At 38.9% G+C, this 23,947-nt stretch overlaps 2 protein-coding genes across 2 annotated transcripts in view; both read right to left on the bottom strand.

The window, feature by feature from the left end:
• fbxw8 (F-box and WD repeat domain containing 8) overlaps positions 1-13,100 on the bottom strand; it is a 20,237-nt gene extending 7,137 nt beyond the window's left edge. Inside the window, exons 1-7 of the mRNA XM_007547486.2 lie at positions 12,643-13,100; positions 11,938-12,042; positions 10,541-10,705; positions 9,274-9,362; positions 6,544-6,701; positions 5,516-5,712; positions 5,182-5,400 (exon numbers count right to left, since the gene is read on the bottom strand). Of these exons, the coding sequence (XP_007547548.1) occupies positions 5,182-5,400; positions 5,516-5,712; positions 6,544-6,701; positions 9,274-9,362; positions 10,541-10,705; positions 11,938-12,042; positions 12,643-13,077 (1,368 nt within the window). The 5' untranslated portion in view covers positions 13,078-13,100. The remainder of the gene's footprint in view (positions 1-5,181; positions 5,401-5,515; positions 5,713-6,543; positions 6,702-9,273; positions 9,363-10,540; positions 10,706-11,937; positions 12,043-12,642) is intronic.
• Positions 13,101-15,180: 2,080 nt separating this feature from the next.
• rnft2 (ring finger protein, transmembrane 2) overlaps positions 15,181-23,947 on the bottom strand; it is a 13,010-nt gene continuing 4,243 nt past the window's right edge. The window contains exons 7-10 of the mRNA XM_016669203.1: positions 21,689-21,838; positions 17,403-17,468; positions 17,152-17,253; positions 15,181-15,767 (exon numbers count right to left, since the gene is read on the bottom strand). Of these exons, the coding sequence (XP_016524689.1) occupies positions 15,633-15,767; positions 17,152-17,253; positions 17,403-17,468; positions 21,689-21,838 (453 nt within the window). The 3' untranslated portion in view covers positions 15,181-15,632. The remainder of the gene's footprint in view (positions 15,768-17,151; positions 17,254-17,402; positions 17,469-21,688; positions 21,839-23,947) is intronic.

Here is a 23,947-nt window from a genome sequence, read left to right as displayed (position 1 = left end):
GGAGGAAGGCAGGGTATAAACCTTCAGAAGGTGCCAGGAGTTTTTGTGTGTCCCCATATTTGGGCCAAGCGGAGCTTTAATTGTGCTCCACCCCAGGGCAGAGCCCAAACCACACTGGACTTCAAAATGACAGCTTGATAGGATTTGGACAGCTCAGGAGACTGGAACGCAGAAATGAGGTTCAGCCTGCTGTTCTCAATGAATCACCGCAGAATTAGGAAGATAATTTTATTAAATACGTCCCCACCTCAGCCACTAAAATGAAGAACTGTCACTGAGAGAGGATAAGCAGCTGATTTGTGATAGTACTGGGGGCTGTTCAAAGACCAGGAAGAATATTAGTAAGCACGGATACAGTGCTGTGGTTCGGCTAATGCTCTCTCTGGTGCTCGGCTATTGAAGCTTGCAGACAAAAGAAAGTCTGAATTACACTGTGATGTTAATGTGATTACTCTGCATGCTTTTAAACAGATGACATTTATAAAATCACTGCTGCTCCTCAGAGAAATCCTTTCATGTTGCTATTGCGACTATCTCGGAACTCGTAAGGCTTAACTGCAGCAGTTACTCTTATTATTGAGCAGAAAGGAGAAATTATGAGTTGTGTTGGACCAGGTGTGTGCATATTTTTGCCTCCATAAAAGAATTCAGCAGCGGCCTCCATATTCAGACCTAATCAGGGAAGGGATACACTTGTACAATAGCCTGCTGAGTAAAAAAGCTGAACCACTGCTTCCCCTCTATGCAATGCTACATTAAATCTTATACAAACACCCACATCTGGAACAAATATGGGCTCAGGGCCTCATTTGGTTTAGACACCATGTGGACAAACAGAGATTAGCCCACTGGACCAGATGCAATATTATGCATAGAGTTTGTGCTTTCACATTATTTGGTACTTCCAACACAACATAATGGGCGGGCACTGCAAATCATGCAAACCACCCCCGACCCCCAAACTAACAAAAAAAAAAAAATTATGCAGCTACTTATGGAGATTAACTCATAAAATTTGTATGAAGTTAATTTTGGATTCTTCACTGAAAATACAAGTAATTTAGTGCAACAATTAACCCCTAAAGAGTATTTCTGTGGCATTGCTTAACATGTTTTGGGTTGGTCTGGAGATAGAAAGCTAATTAACTAATTAAGTTAGAGAATGACAGAAAGATTATACCCTAAGTCCAGCCCTCATTCCAACCCTGCTTCCAATTCTCCTTCCCACTCTAATTCCAACTGTCCTTCCAATCTTCACATTAAGTAAAGTTTCTTGGTGTCCCTGGATGGGTACTGTAGTCCAACACCATCAGAAATGGGTTAGGCATTTGTCATGCAGCGGTGATCTTCATTAGTGCAGACAGTGCACCTGCACAGTGCAGCTTAAGACTGAGTAATGTTAATGTCATTACCACATTACTTCTACCTTTAAGTAGCACTTCCATGCAAAATATTTGAATTGTCTCAGATTTGTGACGTTCAAGTCGCAATATATTTCAACATTTCAAATGGCTGGCTTAGCATATTGATTAAATTAATGCTGCTATAGCATTAGATACAGTTTCAGTTTTATCTTTGTGTTGTTTTTTGTAACTTAGGGCAAGTGTCATACAACAGTAAAATGAAAGAAAGACACTAGTTTGATGGGGAAAATCACTAATCAACAAGTGAAATACAGAAAAGTTTAGATATTTTTTATTGAAAAGCATCAAAACGAACTTGAGTCTTATTTGATGCATAAAGAAAAATAACGTTCTTTCATATACTTTTTAAAAATATATCTTTGTTCTTTCCGGATGAATTCAAAACTACTCCTCCTGTCGAGGAACCTGCAGCACATTTGTACTATGACAGAGGAAAAGCTATAAGCAGGTCAAGTAGCTAGGTCAGGGAGCAGTAAATAGCAAAATCTGCAAACAGAAACTGTTAAATTAAGAAGTTACCGGTATTAAGTTATGCTGGAGATGGCTGCAGTTTAAAACCCAAAATAACAATTTTACACTAATTTGCAACTACACAGCCTGGCCTCATTCCTGACTATCAATTAAGCTTGGTGGTGAAGGTGGCCAGCAAAATAACAGGCCTCCCACAGACCTCACTATCTGCTGTATCTGAGCAGCAGGTGGTGCCGAAAGCCAGAGCCATTGTGGGGAACCAGAACCATGCTCTGCACAGTGCACACACAGTTTGGAAAACACAGAGGAACACAAGGGGTGCAGGATGAAAAACTCAGTTGATCCCCGTGTAGTACATTATTTTGGTAAATACAGGTGATTTTATTCCACTGTGGGATCCTAAAATATAAGAATTTTTAGTACTGATGTGATTTAAGTATTTTAATTTAACTCTCACTTGACTGAGTTTGGGCAACAGATTAACTAATACACTTAGTTAGTGACTGCAGGGATTTGCCTTGAAAGTCTCAGGTGGGTAGCATTCACTTTAGAATATTTTAGCTGATGCTTACCAGCATTGAAATTTACTGATTAGTTTATTTTAACATTAGTTACTGTGTGTATCAAACTGTGTGTATCAAACTGTAGTAGATTATTTTATGTTTTTGCATTTAAAGGTGAACTTTTGATCATACTGACTTTGTGTTCATTCAGATAACAAATCTGCTCCTTTGATCTTGTCTTCATAAAGAAACAACAGTTTTTCTGACAGCACTGAGGTAGAGCTTCTGTGGTAGATGAACTGTTTGCCAGTGTGAATGCCAGCTCGTGTTGAAAACAGAGCCATGAGCTGGGTGTGTGCCCAGGTGATGTTGGTCCACTGACAAGAGGAAAGCAAGGAGTAACAAGGATCTGGAGGCGAGCCTCAGCCACACACACACGGTCTCTACACACATGCCAGGACAAAGCAACAAAGACAAGGAAGAGCGGCAGAAGTATCTACAGTTTGAACGGAGTTTTACTAATGCAACTGCATCCAAGTTAAAAAAAAAAAGAAAAGCACAAAGTCTGAATAAAGTTAACAAAACAGGTTAATGTCATTCGGTTCATCCGAGTCGAGACGCTGTAAATGGAAAAAGTGTCACTCTTGCGTGTGAAAAACGGTGTGAGATGATTTCCTCGGATATCAGCTCTGCGCATCTTGACAGGTTTTAATGAAGCATATGTCCTTTACTAAAGACAGTAAAAACGGTGGCAGCCAAATTGTGTTTTGTCATCTGTGCTGCAAGAAACAGCTGATAGAAGCGGAACAAGAGTGAAAGACTAGTTAATTAAATTTCCAAAAATTTGTTAATTAGCGAGAGCGTTCACTGATCATGAATTGGCATTATTTATCATGAATTTTGGCCTGGATCTGATCTGAAAAAATTATTTTAGAAGGATTTAACAAACTTCTGATTGAATTAAAACCAAGTTAGTCTAAGATTAAATATTACATTTCACCTTGAAGATGATAAATTTTCTAACCTGATCATTTAAAGAAAAAAAGTTTTGAAAGAGAAGCTTGATGCAACGATAAATTGAATTCTAGAAATTAAAAAAAAATATGTAATTTCAAAACGATTTACAATTTTATGCCTCTTCAAATGAAGCTGGAGCTCCAGTGGTAACCCTTAGTTGTCCTATTTATTTTAGTCTTTTTATTTTTTCCAGGTCTTAGAAGGGGACTACTCACAAAAAGAGTGAGTAGTCCCCTTCTTTAGGATTGATCGCAATTACAAACATTAGTCACCTGGAAATTATTTAGATTTGGGATTCTATCACTGAGATTCATGCAGGATTTTTTAACTGAATCATTCTTTAATTTGCAGAAATAAACAAAGCTGTAGAGAGGACTCAAACAATAGACTGTTATTATAGTCAGACATCGGTGTTACACTCCTTTTGGTCCACTATGTGGTGCTTTAGGGCTGCAGCTGAATAAGTACATCCAGTTTTCCAGAAGCTATGATGTCACTGTAGCTGTTTTGCCAATAAAAATAAATAAATCCATCACAGACTCCAGCAAATATCTTCTTTCAAGATACCAATAAAAGCAAATTGTTCACTGTGCATTTTTTGAGTCTGTCTGCTTTTTAATTTATGTTGAAAAACAGCAATGGTATCATACCCTCAAGGGCTAAAATGGCCCAAGAGTAGTATCCCCCAAATGAGTATGTTGTCTCAAGGCTCTTTGTACTAAGTAAAGGTTTAAGAGTCAATTAGCCACACAAGGTCCTTGGAAACACAGTATTATTAGAAACAAACAAAAGCTGGCTAAGAAACAACACTTGATAAAAGTACACTTGAAGGCTATAGTAATTAAGAGAAGCGTCTAGGGAAGGCTGGCTGTAACTTAGGAGAGTTATTTCAGATATAAACAAACCCCCCACAGGTTCATGATTGTTGAATCTAATGGGAAACGAGGTAATGGTGACTATGCCACTACGAGACTCAGGTTACATCTAGACGAACAAATGCTGGTTGTAAAAGTTCACAACAAAATCTGAGTTTGGATCTTTTACAGCATGTAATATGTACTCTGTGTTTCAAAGAGATTACACACCTTTTACCTATAAGGGCTTAATTCACTTACCAGGCAAAGGAAGATGGTCATTTAATTAAAACATTAGCATAATCCTGAAATTTCTGTCCCCTTTGCTTTTCTCTGCAGTGACTTGTATTTGTGAATAACAACCAGCATATTTCCATTTAACCAAACCAAATTGCAATTTACTTTGTTTCACGTCTCATTTTTTCATTACGCACCTGCAGAGAAAACGAGTGGCCTTGTTAACTCTAATGGAAACCTTTCATTGCAATTAGGGAGATCAAGGTAGCTTGCAGTCCTTTTTACAGCACGTCTAAACTCCAGATGCAGAGGGTTCAGGTTGCTTCATCCAGTTTGCCAACATTCACATTTACCCCTGGCAAAACCTTGACACAGCTCCATCTCTTCCATTAACACACAAATACTATATTGTCAGTTCATATAAATATTGTAGAGGTGTACGTAACATCCAGAATAACCATGAACAAATGTGATTTTGTTGCAGTATCTAGTGGATATGAATGCCTTTGATTTGACTTTTTATTGTTAAGAGCTGTATAGTCAAAACAACCTCTTAGTGAACACCTTAGAGTCACGAGAAATGCCTGTTGGTGTTTCTATCTGAGCTACTGAGCCACTCTTCTCAGATCTGCCCTTTAGTAGCTACCAAAATCTGCAGGGTGAAATTGAACCCACCTTGTTGCCTCCATCGTGCATGGCCCAGCCGGTGCGCTTCACCCCAAAAGCAGTGAGGGTGTTGGAGGCATCCAGACAGGTTACAGGATGACCATAAACAGAGTGCAGGGTCCTTGGCTGCTCCTCCTGAGGGTTCAACAAGTAGACATCCTCTCCAGCCGCTAAAACCACTAGTGGGGACTGATCTGCCCGGTTTGGTACAAATGTCAGGCTCTCCACCTGCCATATATATGATAAAAGTACAATTCACAATAAAAAAAAATAAAAAATAAAAAAAATCAGCATCTGCGGAACATCGTCTTTCATTAACACACAACCAAAGTGTCCCACTCACTGTTTTGGGTAGCCGAGTCTCGCAGACAGTCCTCCAGTAGCCGCAGTCATTGGCGCTGTCGAGCCGAACGTATGACCCTGCGGCTGAGATCAGGACCGGACGGTCCGGGCTCAGACCCAAAGCCTGGATCCTCCTGGGTATCTGGTAGTGGTGGATGGGCTCCCCACCTGTTTCTGTACTCCACAGGTCTACACAGCCTAAGCCAGAAACACAACCTCTGACTAAAAATGTTTTGATTTCTATGTGCAAACAGTATTGTTGCTACACCAAATGCTCAAAATGAGACATTGTGCATAAAGGTTTAATAGGCATCTAAATGTGTAGATAATGTTCAGCATTGTCATTATATTACATATAATTAACTTTTGTTCACAAATGTCTTATAGATTGCTGGTTTCCCAAATATGTTCATTACATTTTTTGCACAAAATCATTCTTAGATAATGAGATTTTAGTTTGGTCAGTTCTGCCTATTAAACACTTTTTTTCAGATTGAGCTGTTTTAGGGCCTCTCGTCACTTTAAAGTCAAATAAGCTGCTGCTGCCCACGACCCCCAACTCAACATTATACTCACATGCTGCAAAGAGATACAAAAATATACAACCATACATCTTTGAAAAGCAGAAGTAGAACCTCCTACACAACCAACAAGAATGCAGCAAGTGAATTATGAATGGTAAGTGAATAACCAAACCCTTGTCTTTTCCTGCAACCATTGTACTGCAGTGCTCATCTTCTAAGTGGGCGGAGCTTCGCTCCGGTTGCTAGGTGAGGGGCTCGGCTGGGGTTGACAGGTAACAGCGCAGACCCTGTCGATTGTGACTTAGCAATTGGATGGTTTTTGAAAATGCTCATTTTTCAGACACTAAAAAATGTTTTTCCTATTGCCAAAAAACAGCTGGATGGCACTTCAAGCACTTTGGCTGTTTTTTTTTTTTAGAAACTGTTGAAATCCAAATGGAAGTATAAAAACATGCAAAATGTGAATTTTGCATAATAGACTTCCATTAAACAAACACCCACTTACCATCTTCATATGAAGCAGCGGCCACTGTGCTGTTGATCTGGACGTGACTAACGTGCGGTCTCGGGTGCGTGTTCGCTGAAAGACTGTTGGTCTTGAGGAACGAAGATGTTGAGTCCCAGTGCAACGTATCCCAAAGCCTCACATCACCAGACGTGTACCTTAAATATAACGCAACAGATGGGTTACTAGATATTACTTAAGTGTCTTTTAGGATTTAGAGTGCCGTTATACAACCAACATGTTTTGAATAAAAGAGGTCAGATTAGCTTTCAGTGGAATAAAAGACAAGTGGTTGCCTGGAGTACATTAAGGACTTGATGATAGTGTGCGATCATCCCCTCTCAGTTCTCCTCCATCTGCACACTTTTCTTTTGTTTGAGAAGAAATGTCTAACAAATGGAGCAGAGCAGCCCTCTGCTCTGAACTCCACACACCTCCTCTCCCATCTCTTTGCCCCGGCTGATTAGCTCTCACTGCAAGAGACGAGCATGCTGCCACCTTCACAGATTCAATCATGTCTCTGTGACTTGGAGCTGCAATGTGTCGTACAGTAACAGCCAGTTTGACACGGAGCGTATATGCGAGTAGCTCTCCGTGTGTGTGTGGGGGTGGATTTGCAGGGTTTGGCAGGAGCAGAAGCACACACTTTTTCCTTAATTGGTGCATCATCAAAATGCCAGCGATCGGCATGACGCGCATGCTGGATGTCGCCCAACAAACTTCTGCGGGGAGAAGTTTCTGCTCAGACTACAGTGGTATTTCTGCAGGCCTCAGCAGATCTGCGCTGTCTGAGACGGGTTAATGGCCACTGCTTCTCCTGTTGCTTTTTATTTTTTTATTTTTTCAAAAAGCCAACTCCCACCGGTTTTCTGTCACCAATCAAATCAGTCTTGACTTGCTCTTAACTGCTATTGATTCTTTTTTAGACAAATTCAAATAGTTTCGTTTAGCTCAATTACTCTTTAAGTACCAATAATGAGGAATGTACTGACATCATGAATATGTTAGCAGCATGTGCATAAAGCTGAGGATTTAGCAGTGAGTTCACATTGCATCAGGCCACTTATTAAATGTCTTCAATGTTTCAGTACTGTGTGCCGCACATCTACTAATTTGAAACCACACAAACAGGCTGTTTTCTCTAAAGGGATCCAGCAGGACTAATGGGAATCTAGTAGCCTTCGTCCCAGGAGACACTGCAGATCTCCTTAAGGGCCTCCTATTGAGCCCTCCAGGTCCCTCACAATTTATCACTGCCTCATACCAGCTAGTTAAGGGCAGGTTTAGCTGATTAAGCTCCAATTCATGTCCTCTTTCCTCAATAAATGCAGTTGTTACTTGTGTTTTTTTGCAAAGAAGAGCAATAATGTGACTATGTGATTGTGAATTAATTGTTTTAATTAACAATTTCTGATCAGAACTTACTCTGTCAATGTAAAAATCCTTGTTCTTGCTGTCATTTGGTTTCATCAGAAGTCTGACATCTGGCTTTAATGTGTGGCTGAAGTCATAAAACTGCTGTTTAATTCTCAAGTCTGGTCCTGTGAAAGCCTTTGAATGTGCCTGTAAATTCAGCTACAATAATTATGTCAATCCGGCAAAACTACTTTTGATAAATGATGGCCACTGTAGACTGAGAACAGCACACAAAAGGTACAGTTTTTAAACATGCTACGACGCGGTTGTCTAGTCATTACGACGTGACCCTTTTCAAAATCACTCTTGTTTTTCAATTATAACACAAAACAAAGCCTTCAATTGGATCCTAATATAGTTCCCCAACTAACAGGAAACATGATAAAAAGATAATCAGTGCAATTCATTCCAGTGGTCTGATCTGGATTCCTTTACTTTAACTGTTACCCAGCTAATAATGACACCGACATCATGTTTTGGAGCTACATGTCTGGCCAGAAGCATAAAATTATACTGAATTAGGCTGTATTAGAATAAATTGCATTTAAATTAATTTGACCATTTTTCATTTAGAGTCCTTTTCTTATCTAGTGTATAAGTTTATATAGTTGAAATATAAATAAAATTAACTGAATGGCAGTCTAGTGAAATGCATGTTTTTCACAGGGCATTGTGTTACTATCATGTAATGAGCAGCTCATTGCAAAATAAGGACTTTAAAATTTTTTAAGTTAACCAAATACTATTCGTCAATTCTTACAAAATACATAAACTCCCTTAAACTTTGGAGAAATTGTGGGTGAAGTCTGCTCAGACAACCTGAGCTAGCCAATCAGAGGAGGCTGGGATTTAAGCAGCCGGTTTCTTTAGCTTCTATTCTGACAGAAAATAGTTAATTTAAATACTATCTTGGCACATGGGGACTTAAATCAACTTCAACTTATTTGTGTTTGTCAATAAGAAATACTTCATTTCATATAAAACATTGTGTATTTGGCCAATACCTCATTAGCATTCCAGTTGTTTGATGTTGTTGTTCAGCATAATACATTGTTTTCAGCTGTAAAGATAAATCCAAACTTCATCCCCTGATTTATAATTTCGTCAATGTAAATGCAACATTTTGGCATTGGTTTAGACAGGGACACACAGCGTCTCCTACGTTCATTTAAACCCCCGGCATTAAATCACAAAAATCTATGACCAAGTTTTATTTAGTGCGACAGAGAAATCAATGCAGATGAAATGAGACCAAGTGAGCGCTGCTAAAACAAAGAGGACATTAGGCAGGATCTGCTCGTCCTTGAAACTCACCCGGCCAACACGAAGCTGTCACAGGAGCTGACGTCGCACAGAATTTTCCCCAACTCGAACTGCAGCTGGCTGACAGATCCCACTCGATTCTGAAGAGGTACAGATGCTGAGCTTAAAACTATTAACAATTTAATTAGTGTAGCAGACCAACACATGACTGTGAAGTGGAAGGAACATTTTGTACAAATTAAAAATCTGAAAAGTGTGGTGTGAATGTGCTTTCTGCTTTGCACATCTTAAGAATTAAATTTTTGGCTTTTCTTCTTTGTAAAAAAAACTCAAGCACAGTTACATTTTATACAAAGCATCAGTAAACTTCACATCAAAGTCTTGCTTCAGATTCTAGATTGTATTTAGAGTTGGGCTTTGATTGGGCTAATCAAAGCCCACTAAACTATTCCATTGTAGCTCTGACAGCATGTTTATGGTCTCCTTTCTGCTGAGAAGTGATCATCCTTCATTCTCAAGTCTTTTGCATCCTCAGACAGGTTTGTTATTATTGCCATGCATTGCTCCATTCATCTTCCTATCAACTCCAACCATGACCCCAGGATGATGCTGCCACCACCATGTTTCACTGTGGAGCTGATAGGCTTATGGCAAGTGTTAGTTTTCTACCACACCATGTCTTATGGGGTCAATATTATTAAGAATAGTGCTCTGTAAAATGTCCAAAGCTTAAGATATTGTTATTAAACAAATGCAGTTTTAAGTGCTCTCTTTATCCGTGATTTGTGGGGTACATTTGTGATGTTATCCGTTCACTAACGATTGAAATGTTGAAAATAATGGTGATCCAACGTCACTATTTTTGGCTGCATGCCGTAGTAGTCAAGTTTCTATTTTGGAAATTATTTCAAAAATCATGCATCATTTTTATTCCACTACTCTGGTAAGTTTCACTGTATGTTGATTTATCACATAATATCCCAGTAAATCAAATCTGCAGTTGTAATGTGACAAAATGTGAAGGAGATGCAAGGAGATGCATTATGAATTTATTTCTCTTACCCACAAGTAAATCAAATGAGAACAGCATAGTTGACCTCTACAATCTGTGGTTATTGGCAATGATATTTCTAAGTCATGTAAATATTGACAAATAAACACTGTAATCATGGTCTGCTGTCAATCACACGTTAGTTTTATTGTGTTATTTTGATAACACGACTTCATGCCACCTTCACCTCTCAGACAGTTTTAGTAATTTGATTAAAAAAAAACTAAAAACTTCCCATTTCAGTGAAGTAGAACAGATCAAGCTCACCTTCCAGTTGGAGCGGACAGTTCTGGCCGAGTTCCTGCAGTCTCGCAGGGTGCTCTTCCAACATGGGGAGCTGGACACGGAGGCACCCTGGTGGTAACCTTCCCTCTGGCACAACCTGAACCACAGAACGCCATCCTCCGCGAGGACTCTCCATGCCCTGCTCACCTGGGAGGAGATTGGACAACATGACAGTGGTTTGAGTCAGCATACATTAGGAGCTTGCATCACTCATTTCCGCTTAACGAGCCCGGCCGCCTGCCAAAACGGGCTCTCTGCACCACGAGTGCTGTGGATCTGCCACTCAATATCTAATTTACTAACATGCACAAAATAAAGTCATGAGCTGCCCAAAGCAATACAGAATGAAGAAGGTAAGTGTAATTAAAGTAACTAATCGCCAAATTATGGACGCTGCACAAAGAAACAATAAAACTAAAGTTATACATGGATTTTATTGACAGGCCGTGATTTATAAGTCTCTTAAAAGTATGCTTGATCATCTCATCTGTTTTAATTTAATTAATAACATAATGTGAACCCTATAAAAAAAGAATGCGGAGCAGGTCTACAGTTGGGGTCAGGACCCAACCATCCGAGCGTACGTGGTAAAACACCAGAAGTGAGAGCGGGAATAAAGTCCATTCGCTTTATTTCAGCTAGTTAACTTGTAGAGTGCAGCAACAGGTGGGGGCAGTGTGTCAGTCTATGAACAATAGCTTGGCATATCATTAAAATGGCCTTTTGAAATCAGTTTTTTAAGACAAAAAAGTGTTTTTTAATAGAATAATCTATGCACAAGACAATATAAAGGACTTTACATGATACGAATGGAAGACAAAAAGAAATACAGCATAAAAAAATCCAGTTAGATTGGTTGACCAGAAGTTGGTGTAAATGAAATTATTTCCAAAGTAAAGGAACTGGATAACCATGTTTTCAGGGAGTTTGTTCCAAAGTCGAGGAGCACAGAAACTAAACTCTCCTAGTTTAGTTCTGGTGCTGGGAAGACTTAAGTGGTCTACATAGTTTATGCCTGAAATTCAGCTATTAAATTCTCAGTAATTTTACACTGCCTACATTTATCCTACTAAAACCAAAAAGTAATTTTACCATTTGTATTGAACTTCTCATGGTTATCATTTCCTCTTCAAACAAGAATTTCAATCTGCATAAAATTGTGAAATATAGCAAAAGAAAACCAACTTTAAAGGATAAAGTAATTACTGTGAGGCAAGATAAACTTTCTCCCTCTACACTTCCCCAGCCTGGATTTTTTTCAAGCCAATAATTGACAATTTAAAGACAAAAGCCTCTTTAGAAGGAGCTGAAACATTGAGCTGTACACAGATTTTTTTATTTTATTTTATTTTTATTTTTTTGTCATTTCTGCACCTCACCTGGGCACATCGGCCAAGCTCCATGCAGTTGAGGTACTGGAATATCTTCAAGGCTAATTCGTACGGCAATTCAATGTCAAAGAAGGGAATGTCGTTGACTTCATTCTGCAAAGAAAAGGGATTGATTACAGTACTAAACACAAGATATGCTGCTGTAAGAAGTTTTTACTACCCTGGAGATTTCTCCTGTCTTTGCTTTTTTTGCTTCAAAAAAACTCAAGGTAATGGCAACACACTCTATCCTCCATCAGAAATCCTGGGCTTAGGTCGTGACCCTAAGCCCAGGAGCACTTGGGTTATAGCATGACAATAGTCTAAAGTACACCAGTAAGACCACCTCTGAATCACTAAAAACAAGGGATTTGGAGTGGCCAAGTGAAACTCTGGAATGACTGAAATATGGCAAAACATTTATCTTTGAAACGCTTCAATAAGACTGAATTGAGACACTCCTGGGAAAAAAAAGATGCAGCCCATTCCTTCACATTGATGGGGAAAAAAACAATGACCATTATTGCAAATGCTTAATGCCACAACTAATGATTAAATTAACAAACCAATTATGTTTGCATGTCAGATCATTTATGTGCTCCATTTATTAACTGATTATCTGAAACACAAAAATCAAAGATAGACGAAACCTGTAGGGGGGAAACTACGTTTTCACACTGAATTTGTGCTCAACCAGTTTCTTCCACATCATACCAGATCCTGAATGAGTTGATCCACAAGCTCCTCTTCTTTCTTCACCTTCCTCTGAGGCTGCCTCTGCTGCTGCTGCAGGGATACGCTGCACATGTTGGTCATGTTATCATACTGCCTCTTTCTCCTCGTTCTCTCCTCCTGAATCCTGTCCAGCAGGGGACTGGTCCTCCCATCCAACAGACTGCGTGCAATGGAGACATACTGAGGCTGATCTGCCTCTACAGCAAAGCTCCCACCACTAACACTTCCCTCGTCCTCAGTGCAGCTCGATTCCTCTTGTTTTAGAGTATCACAAGGTTTCTTTACGTCTTTCTGCTCGGGATGATCCCCGGAGGAGGAGGAAGAAGGAACACAGACGAGTCCAGTCTCTTCTTTTCTATTTTTTAACTCTTGTTTCCAGCGTTCCCTGAAGGCAACAAGCTCGTTCGCTGCCATGTCGTTCAAAAAGTATACATTTGAAGTTTTACAGAACAGGATATGTAATTTTAAGTTTAAGACTAGCCCATTACAGAGCCGCTGTTTTTGTCGGTATCTTGTGGAACCGACAAAAACAAAGTCGCTCTTCTCTAAAAACAGACCGATGAGGGACAAAGCTGCACTATATTGGTTCCGCTAGTATTTAATTCCTTGTTTACCTCCTTTTTTCTCAGTGGTATATTTGGGGCTAAATTGTGTAAATAATAGCATAACAATTTGTTCTGTGTGTGTGAGGTGGACGGAAAGTGTGAATAGCGAAGGCGTCATTTGTACATCAGAGAAAAGGAGCGTAACGTCCAGTCTCCTTAAACAAAAGACTCTTCAGATGAACCCAAACACCAGAGATCTGAGTGTTAAGCGCTGCATCTTTCTCTTGGAAGAAGATGATGTAAACCCTAAACACCATGTGACACGGTAATGAATAATACAGCAGCGAGAGGTGGGGAGAGCCTGGGGATCGCAAACACAGTTAAGGATTGATGAGGGAACAGGAGGAGGGTTCTTATATCCTTCCCAGATTTAAAGAGAAGAGGGGGACGGCGCGGAGGCTCAGTCAGAGGAGAAGATGTGCTGGCTTCCGATAGACCAGCCTCTGCTGCGGCCGGGAGACTCCAGCTGCAGCGCATCGCGCCGACGCTCCTCTGCTTGCTCCGTAGCTCAGCTGCTCGCGTCGCGGCTACGGAGGATCGGGGACCAGCTCGAGAAGAGTTGGACAGCCGGGGAGACAACAGGCGACCTCGGCTGCGGAGACAGAGTGACGGTGGCAGCAGTGACCGGGCGCGGCCACTTCAAAGGCTTCCTGTGCCTCGCGGTGCAAGTCACCTTGCTCGTGCTGCTCAGCGCGAGGCGACACCTGTAGGGCGCGTGGTTGCGACTTCCGCAACAGGTGAGATAACATCAGTGTCTATGAATCTTTAAAAGGTAACCTGTTTTTTTTTTTGTTTGTTTTTTTTCTCAGGCTGCAGCCCCTTTAGACAGCTGATCCCATTGATTCTTCTTGTTTTTATGCATTGTGTAGACAATGGAATAAAAAAATGAATGAAACAAGTCCCAGCTTTTAAAGACAAAGCTACATTTTTAAGCACAAAATACCATCTTTGTTCTAAAATCCAGATATTTGGTTCGATTTTTCAAAAGAAAGAGGGGAAGCAAATAATTAAATAGCTGCTGATTGCCCAATAACTACTAGTTGCATTGACATGTTTGCCTTTTGGGACATACTTTTTTTTTAATTAATGTGTTTTATGTGGATACATTTCTCCCACTGTAGACTGGTGCCTTTAAAAAAAAATCACGTGCGGAACAGCAAATGGGCTTACATCATTTGCACTTAAAGCAAGAGATGCAGGAGGATGCTGTTGCTGGAGAAATGTGCAGACTGAAGAGGACGAAGGGATGGCCTAAAAGATTTCGTATTCCAAGATTGAAGGCTGACTGAATTGACTTAACTCCCACTGTGGATGGACTTGGAGTTTTAAACTGACAGGATCTGCAGTTGTCCTGCCCCCTTCTCACTCTGATTCTGTCATCCCATTTACAAAACAAAACAGTGATGTAATCCTCCCCTGGTACCGGCGGAGGGAAAAGCTTACTAATGGTACGCCTTTGAATGTTCTCTCCTCCAATGATGCGAGTGCATCAGGGACAGTTGGATCAAACTGATTATACCTGACACATATAGGCTGCAAATACTACAGGAAACCTTTAAAAATGCACTGAAATACACCCGTTCTAAAGCTCCACAATGCACTGTACTTTTTTTAGATAAGCTAAACTCTCTTTGTAAACATGTAAATAACAGCTGATGCTTTTATAGGTGTTTTTTACAGTGTTTGGATCCAGTTTACAGATTTGTGTATGCTTTATTATTACCTGTTGAGGCTGTCTTATGTAGCATTTCACCACGAATGCTGGACCTGTGCATAAAATGCTTTTATGCTGTTTGTGACTACTGAGAATAAGCTCTTTTCTGATGTAATGTTTTTTTTGTATAAACTGGGCTCTTTTTATGTCAAATATTTCTAATGAAATTTCAGCAATTATGATAATAAACAATGAAAATGTCCCTCAGGTTGTCTTTAATTGAAACATGCTTCACAAAAACGAACAGAACTGTTATTCGCAAGAAAAACAGCAGCAAAATGGAATGTTGTTATTACCGGAGATAAAGCTGACCAAAAACTTCACATTAATTATAGCTTTCCACTGGTAATCCTGCTTAAACATTCCACTTCATTTAAATAATTACATCTAAATCGAAGTTTACTTTAAAATAGCATCCCTCACAATACTGATTGTATATTCTGTGCACCGTCATCACAATAAATAATTTTATGACATGATCAGAGAAAATATGTCACAAATCAAATGACTGACTTTGATGCTTTGACTCAGAGTGGATAATTAGACTTATGTGCACTACCATTCAGCTTTCAACATTTTTACCACTGCACTGCCCATCTTGCTTCGAAGCGCACTTGTATCCCCTTTGATTCTGTAAATTCTGTCAGAGCTCAGTAGATCTGGAAGTGAGCGGACGTGGTGCCGTCCTTCCAGCACCGCAGGGCCTCGATGACGGTGGAGCGACACAGCGGACACGTTCGCTCGCGGTCGAACCACAAACACAGGCACTCCTCACAGAACACATGCTGTGCAGGAACACAAAGCACAAAGGCTTACCTTAACATGCAGCAAAAAGCACACATTTAAATGCTCAGGTACTTTTTGTCTAATGTGAGGCATGTTTAATATGACACAAGTTCATATAAGTGATAATAAGGGGAGGGTGATATGGATTTAAAGTTTTATCAATATTCTGTGTGATGATAAATGTGACAAGAACAAGTTATTACTTAATGCTCAGGTTACTGTATGGCTGACAGTCCCACAAATACCCTTCTTTAGGACACCAGTCACTTAAAGTATGATTTGTATCACTAAACTGCGCCAGTATCTGCATTTAATCATAGATTTTTTTGTATTTATTTATACTCATTTTTTTCTTACAAAATTGTGGAGAAAATAGTAAAAATTACAATCAAAAAATACACAGTTTGGGGTTTTAAACATGATGTTTTTAAGAATCTATCTATATCATGCTTCTGTCATGCTGTCTACATGAACAAGTGACCCAATTTCTGACCCAGAAAAAAAAAAAAATCCCCACAGCATGAACCTGCCACCACCATGCTCTGGAGTTCCTCTGTGGTTATTTATAATTTATTGATATCATAGATGTGAAATTGATTTTGAAAATTTGCTCACAAAAATCTGAGGGAGATGGAGAAAATAACGACTGGACTGTGGACATTTGTTTTTCAGTTATTAGTAGCAAAGGATATAAGTAAGCTAAACAAGTATGATGGGTCTGGTTGCCTTAAATATCAGAGGCAGATTCTCTGTAACGGCAGGATGGAGACATTTCCTCAGTTGCACAGATACTGAATTCAGGCACCAGACTAGACACGACTTTTATAAAGAGTCTGAGGGGAAAGAACAAAAGAGGTAGAGGGGAACAATGAAACAGCAACGATGCCAAAAAAAGAAAAAAAAACAAAGAAATATCAGTGCAACAGTCCATTTAACCTGACTGAGCTGGAGGGGATGTGTAGAGAAGTACGGTAGAAAATACCAGAAACGGTGTACCACAGCTGTAGATTTATACTTAAAAAGATTTTAGTCTGTAACTGTGACAGAGGTTATTTAGGTTATTTAATAAAGTGTTAAATAATCAACTCGACTAAGTGTTTTTTTTTCATTCATTTTAAATATAATTTAAAATAAATTACATTACAAAAAAGCAATGAATGTTTTTGCTGTTATTATAGTGTATTTTATGAAGAGTTTGGAAGAAAAATAATGAATTAAATAACAAATAAGGCTGCAACATAAAATACTTTTTAGATGTACTGTAACCTCCAGGTGCAAAGACACAATCAATAGGGGGCGGTAAATCTCTATGTTTTTACTGATGCTTGTCTCTGAGGTGTACATGCATTATTTATTATTCATTAGAGAATTTAACCTTCTTACCTGACAGATGAGAGCAATGGGATCTTTGAAATCCCCCTGACAGATAGCACAGACGTCACCAGCTTCGCTGCACAGCTGAGTGCTGGCCCTGACTCCGTAACTCTAAAGTGGACCAAAAAACCACAATCAATCGACCTGAAACTATGAACATTAATTAATTTCTTTAAATTCCTGTTTAAATGAAAAACGCAACAAACAATAGAATGTTATTAATGGATGTGTGCAGGAAAGTTAAATGGGCTGAGGCTGACCTGGGAGCTGCAGAGCATTACCAGCGCCTTGCGTATTGCAGATAGTCGTCCACAAACATCAAAGGACTGCAATTAAAAAGGACAGAGTGCAATTAGTTTTAAACTTTAGTGATCATTAAAGATGCTCACCAGCTGCATGTGAGAATGCTAACAACTGGGGATGTCCAGGTTTTCTGCTGCATTGAGACATTTAAATGTTTATGTTGGCGAAAAACAAAATTACAGATAAGGAGTTGCAGCAGGAATACATGTGGTAAACTAATACCACTTATCTAAGCAACCTTTTCTAAGAAAGCTTTCTCCTCTGCTATTCGTTTCCTCTTTGTTCTCGATTCTGATATGATAAAAATATCAGGTTTGCTTATAGATTTGCTTCTGTGTCTGTTTGGATGAGGAGTGAGTACAATTACATAAGTGCTTTAGTTATTCAAGTAAAACTGAAATATTGCTAAAGTATCTCTTGGATGCTGTAAGATAATTTAATCAGCTTTAAAATATGTTATCTGATATTCAGAATACATTATACAACTGAAACTGGATATTTAAATACATTGTATATTTTTCTCTTTTTCCTTTATCTCCTAAATTTAAAACTTTACCTAAGCAGTAAAGCAAAGTAAGTAAAGTTGCCTCTTAAACTGTATGACTTGGGTCAGATTTTGTGCATATTCTTCCACAAGATTCTTAAAATTGCTTGCTCAAATTTGGGCCCATTGCTCTTGGCAGAATTGGTGTCACTGGGTCAGGTTAACAGGATGTTATGCTTGCACACTTCTTTTCACCTTTGCACATTTCTGAGACCGATTTTTTTGTGACAGTGACTTCAAAATACTGACTTTGTTCTCATTAAGCTGATTAATGGGAATGTATGATCCACACATTGATGATATGGATGATAAGGGCCATCTATCAGTGGTCAAGCGTAAACTTTCTGGCCTTGAGATGTTGCTTCAATATTTCTACATTATGTTCTTTCCCTATGATACCATCTAATTTGTGAACTGTATTGGCCAATCCAGCAGAAACGCACCCCCACACAACATGATGTTGTTCCGTATTGTCGGAAAGTGACTCCAAGTTAATTCATGGGAAATTTGTCAATTTGACGATTTTCTTTTATGGTGTGTAAGAAAATCCGCCTTGGGAAGCTGAAATACCTATGCACACCACTACTTGGCACGCTATTGGTTAGCATTAGTAAAGCAGCCAATCTAACACTTGTTCCACTGTGAGTATTAATGCATTTGAACTATTAAAACAGACAGTTGTAAGAATCTTTAGACGGGTTCTCCAGGATTTTAGCTATTGTAAAGGTGACTGTGGTTGCTACTTTTCGAAAATACTAGGGCTCCACAAACATCACAGTCTGAATGTTGTTCTCAGGCTAGCGGGTTTCCCTCTTCCAGCAAATGTAATACTAATCTTTCAGGCCAAAACCTTCAACCTTAGCTTTTTCAGAACACCTGACATGTCTCCAAAAGGGTCTTTGTCCCTGGTTGAATTTGTACACTGTAATGTTTTTTTTTTGTTTTGTTTTGTTTTGTTTTTTTTAATGTATGTTTTTTGGAGTAATGGGTTATTTCTCTCTGATTTGCCTTTCTTTCTTTCTATGATGGTACATGACTTGTTGTACTCTGGACAAATACTCTCTCTTACCAGCTTCTGTCAGCATCTTTACAATGCTGTTGGAGTTGACAGAGACCATACAAGAAAAACATTGAATGTCCAGGCAACTATATGATGCCTGGACATTCCTGGTGCCCATCCTTCTATGTAACTGTATGAACACATAATCATGGAACCTTCAGGCATCTGGAATATTTACCTCGTGGATGAGCCAGACATGGGGAGGTTCACCATGCTCTTCTAATATGTCATTACTTTTGACTTTGTTTCATGATCTCACACAATGAAGCAGTGTGCTTAGGAGTGTTGTCCTAAAATATATCAACAGGTGTGTCTCCATTAGACTCAAAAGTTGGGAATTTTGAATCAGAAGCCTTGATGTTATTTTCTGGGCTTTCCAGATCGCTTACAGGCAAATTCTCTCACTCATTATTTTGGCATTCAGAAAGCATAAATAGTTACGGTCATCCTGGCTGTCCTAAAAGGGAAAAGGTTAGTCAGAAAGTAAAAAAAAAAAAGATTATGTCTTTTAGCACGGTGCATGTAAACATCTAGCTTAGGTTGTATGTTTAAAGCTCTTGTTATAATTGTTCACAGACCAAAAGTGAATCAACCTGTCTGCACTTTTTGATGCTTTGCATAAGATAAATGGTCGTTGAACTGCTTCAGGCTTTGCTTTGTCATTTTGGCTGCTCTACCAAGTATAAGCAAACCAATGAACGCAAAGGGGGGAGTCGAAGAAACTAGACAAGCTAGTGACAAGATAAACAGACTAACAAACTGTTCTGCTGACATTAAACTAAAAGTTAACCTACATTGCATTATCACTACAATGCTGGAGCCCAAAGATTTCTCATGTGGTTTTCTCCAGCACAAAAAAAACAAAAAAAATAATAAAAAAAAACACCTAGAAGAAAAACAGCCTTCTGTGTGGAGATTGTTATGGGAAATTAAACAAGAATATAAACCTGGGCCTGTTGTGGTTATCCTCTCTTTACTTTCAGTGCATTCTGCTCACGTCTGCAGGGACCTGTCTGAAATGCTGAATTTGATGAGCAACACAAAAAAAAACCCACAAAATTTTTAGTAGCATTGTAACAGACAATGGTTTCACGGTTTCATTGATTTCATTTTAGAAGTGTCAGAAATTCTATGTTATATTTTTAATCCATAATTTTGTTTTATTTATCCATATAACAAATACTAAGTAATTAGATTTTTCATTTCAGATTCTTAACAATAATGAAGTAATTTTATGTTTTATCTTTTTGGCTACGGTTGAAGTTTGCATCAAGAGTATGCAAACTGATATGCACAACACAACAATTTTCAGATTCAAGTAAAAGAAGTCATGCATCACGTAAATGATGCATGACTTTTAGTGAAGCTTTTTCTTAAGCTAACTTTGAAACATTAAATGTTTAAAGGATATGAGCGCTTTTCCAAACTGTCTGCATTTCTACCACCTAATAAAAAAACATACAAAATTAATATTTAAAACGTTTTGACCATTTCACTTTCAGAGCATTTATTTGAAAATTGCTCGTTTTCTCAGAAACCTTCCTCCCACTCAACTCTACAGCTCCCAGATCTGATTATGTTTATTTTAACTTTATAGTTGTTCAGTTATCTAACTGACTAATACAAAGCTGACTAAACAATACATATGGATCAGCGAATGCTAATATCGAAACACTACTATGCCTTGATATTGGAAAACACCTCTTTCACTGCACAGGAAACTGTCCATCTGATTCAGAGCAGCAGCTGCTGAATCACTGCTTGGACCAAGATGACTGTCATGCACATATGCATGACAATACAAACCCCGTTGTAACAATAACCCTTGCATAATCCAGGGATTCATACGTTCGCGTTTCATGAACTCACCACTCTTAACGGATATTTGACTCAGAGCTTTAAAAATACTTTTAAGTGTCTTTATTTGAACAGAACTAGCTGTGATCTCTTGCTGCAAGTTGGTAACTTCCCCCTGTGTCCCACTTCCACCTCAGAGCATTTCAGTTTGGCAATCCATTCTGGCACTAAAGATTATCATAGATTCTTTAAGGTTTTAGGTCAGATAAGCTTGCTGGTCAATCAAGAACAGAGATGACACAGTCATTAAGACTAGACAGTGACACTGATGGCAGGTGTCAAGTCTGGCTGGAAAACAAAGTCAACTTGTCGGCAGAGGGAAACATGAACGACTCCAATATTTCCTTGTAGGTTCCCAGTGGTTTCACACTCAAGCAACTTTTATTCTGTGCCTATCCACTCTTCCTCCAGACTGTGAGATCTTATTTTTCCTATTTAAATGTAAATTTGATCTCAGGTTTACCTCCAGCAGCCTTCCACGTAATGTGTACATACCACACCTTGGCCATTACGTTCGATTTCTCAATTAAAAGTTCCTTCATGTAATATTTTAATTATCTGAGATTTTGAATGTGGGGTTCCATCATGAATGTGAGTGAATATCCTATGCAACTGTAGTTGAGGATAATTCCAAATCAGGCCTAGTCCAAGTCTCAGACTCAAGTCCCTATTCCCTGCTTTAGCTTAAAAACGCAGCTGAAATCTAAAAATGAGTGTTTGTACTTCATAAGATTTGCATGCAAAGTACCAAAACAACATCCTTGCTCCCAGGTTCTGCTTACCTTGCAGAGGCTGTAAATGATGATGAGTGTCGCTCCCAGGAAGTAGCTGTTTGACGGGTCTTCGCCCATGATGTACTTGTACCACAGCTGCACTGGCACGAGAGCCCGAAACAGCTGGCTCAGCTCCTCAATCAGAAGGTAGAACTTACCCTGGAAAACCAAACAAAATGAACAACTACTGTGATAGATGAGAAACCCAGAAATCAGACAATATGGATTAGTTAAAGCAAGTTTTTCATAAACTTTTTGAAAATAATACACCAAATTGATAATAGATTTTCTTTGTTTGAGCCGTCAGAAACCCAGAAAGAGCTCAGTAGCTTCAGGGCCTTCTTCTATCTAGTCAAGAGCAGTGTGGTATTAAAAGCTTAAAACAGCACGCCTCCGGCCCAAACATGGCCGCTGTCCAGATCTCAGCAGCTTCACAGCAGTACAGGCAATTTCCCTTCACTGCAAGGGAAACTGGCAGCGCCTCTTTCCACCTGCTACCCCTGTGCCCATTTTAAGCCCAGCCCTACGGGGGCTCGGGAACTGTCTTTAAAGGGACTCCCTCCTAATAATCAGAAAAGAAACACTCTTCTGTCCCTACAGCTACAAAGTGCATTAAGTGAGTTGGGGAGATTAAGGGAAAAAAACAACAGAGGTGGGTAAATGAAGGTAAACTTGATTCCCCACTGGCCCCTGTGGCATCCCAGCTTGCATAATGACTTCATGCACGGGAGAAGACAAAGATTGATGACTGTGGGTAAAGAGGCACAAGCAGCCAGGTCGGTAGGGGAGAAAGACCTCTGCTAACTGCTAATTCATCTTCCTTATTGTTCGGCTTTGCCTTACGTCCCACAGTGCCAATCATGCCCACGCAAAAACTGTCAAATTTAAAGTTTGGACACAAGCCAGTCACTTTGAGGAAGCTGCACTTCAGGCCCTGTTTGAGTAGTTTCCTGCCTCTTATATTTTGTGTGGTGGGCATCTCTGTGTTTTACTTATAAATGCATTGGTTACTAAACAAAGAAACCATGAAAACAAAGCTTTTTTTTTTTTTCTTGTAGGGGAATTAATTTGTGAATCTCACAAAGAAAACTACAACAGCAGAAATGAGTTCAAGTCTCTCCTTGTGGAATCTTAGACACTGTTATTTTGTAATAGTCCAATTTGTGTTTGCACTATGCGTAGGATCGCCTATTTCCACAGGTTTTTCATTCATCTAGATCAAAGTTAATCGTTTCACAAGGATGTAATGGGTTTTTTTTATTTACCTTTACAGGAAACCAGCAAGAGAAAAAATGGCAAATAATGTTGAAGGGCAAATATATTTTAGAGCCACAAAATACATAAATTAAATATCTGAAACATAAATAAATTACAGTAGGCATTCCATTATTATTCAAACAAGAAATTTCTAAAACACTTTAAAAAAAATAAAACATGTGGTGCACTTAAAAAAAAATCTCTCAACAGGGTGTCGATCTGTTTCTCCAAACTACCAATCTGACATTTCTCCCACTCAACGGATAAATTATCTGTTAAGCCAACAAATTGTCTTATGTTTTACATTTTTGTAAATATGCATGTAGATTCTGTACTGATGCCCAGATTTTGCTTTGTGGCCCCTCATTGGTTTCATAACTTTTTCATTATAATAAATGCAGAGATAGTAACAATCAATTATGTGTTATGGCAGTGGTGTTTAAAATGTTTTGCCATGTGGGCTGAAGCTGTTAAGTTGAAAGTTCCTCCAGGCCAATAAATTAGATTTTTTTTTTTTTTAAAGAAAAACATGTTTGTTTTACATGCTTAACACTAAATTAAACAGAATACTTCCATTAAATGCTTGTTAGATTTTTTTCAAGAAAATTAGTCTTTAATTTATGTTACACCTGAAATATAAGAAAGACATAATTTCTAAAATGCTAGGACCAATTTTCATAAAATAAACAGTGGGTGTTTAAACAGTCTGCTTGTTGGCTGAACTGAAACCACTCTTGCATTGCAGTCTGGGGCCACACAAAACCCTTCTGCACTTTGGACACCCTGCACTAAGCGATCACGTGAAATTATTTGCGCAGTAAAAATACTTCGCTTTAATGCAACAAGTAATAAAATTGACGCATTGCATTGATCCTTTTAAAGCGGATATGTGCTGACTGCAGTCATTCGTTAGATCTTTAGTGAATCCCTGGGTTGCGTGCAGTAGAGAGATTTAAACACTAATAATGAGCTTTCATGAGGTTTAATGTAGAAGACCTTACAGAGGATTTC

The sequence above is a fragment of the Poecilia formosa genome, unplaced genomic scaffold, assembly GCF_000485575.1.
Source record: "Poecilia formosa unplaced genomic scaffold, Poecilia_formosa-5.1.2 Scaffold20, whole genome shotgun sequence".
Lineage (NCBI taxonomy): Eukaryota > Metazoa > Chordata > Actinopteri > Cyprinodontiformes > Poeciliidae > Poecilia > Poecilia formosa.
The sequence above is the reverse complement of the archived record's forward strand: the minus strand, read 5'-3'. Positions and strand labels throughout refer to the sequence as shown.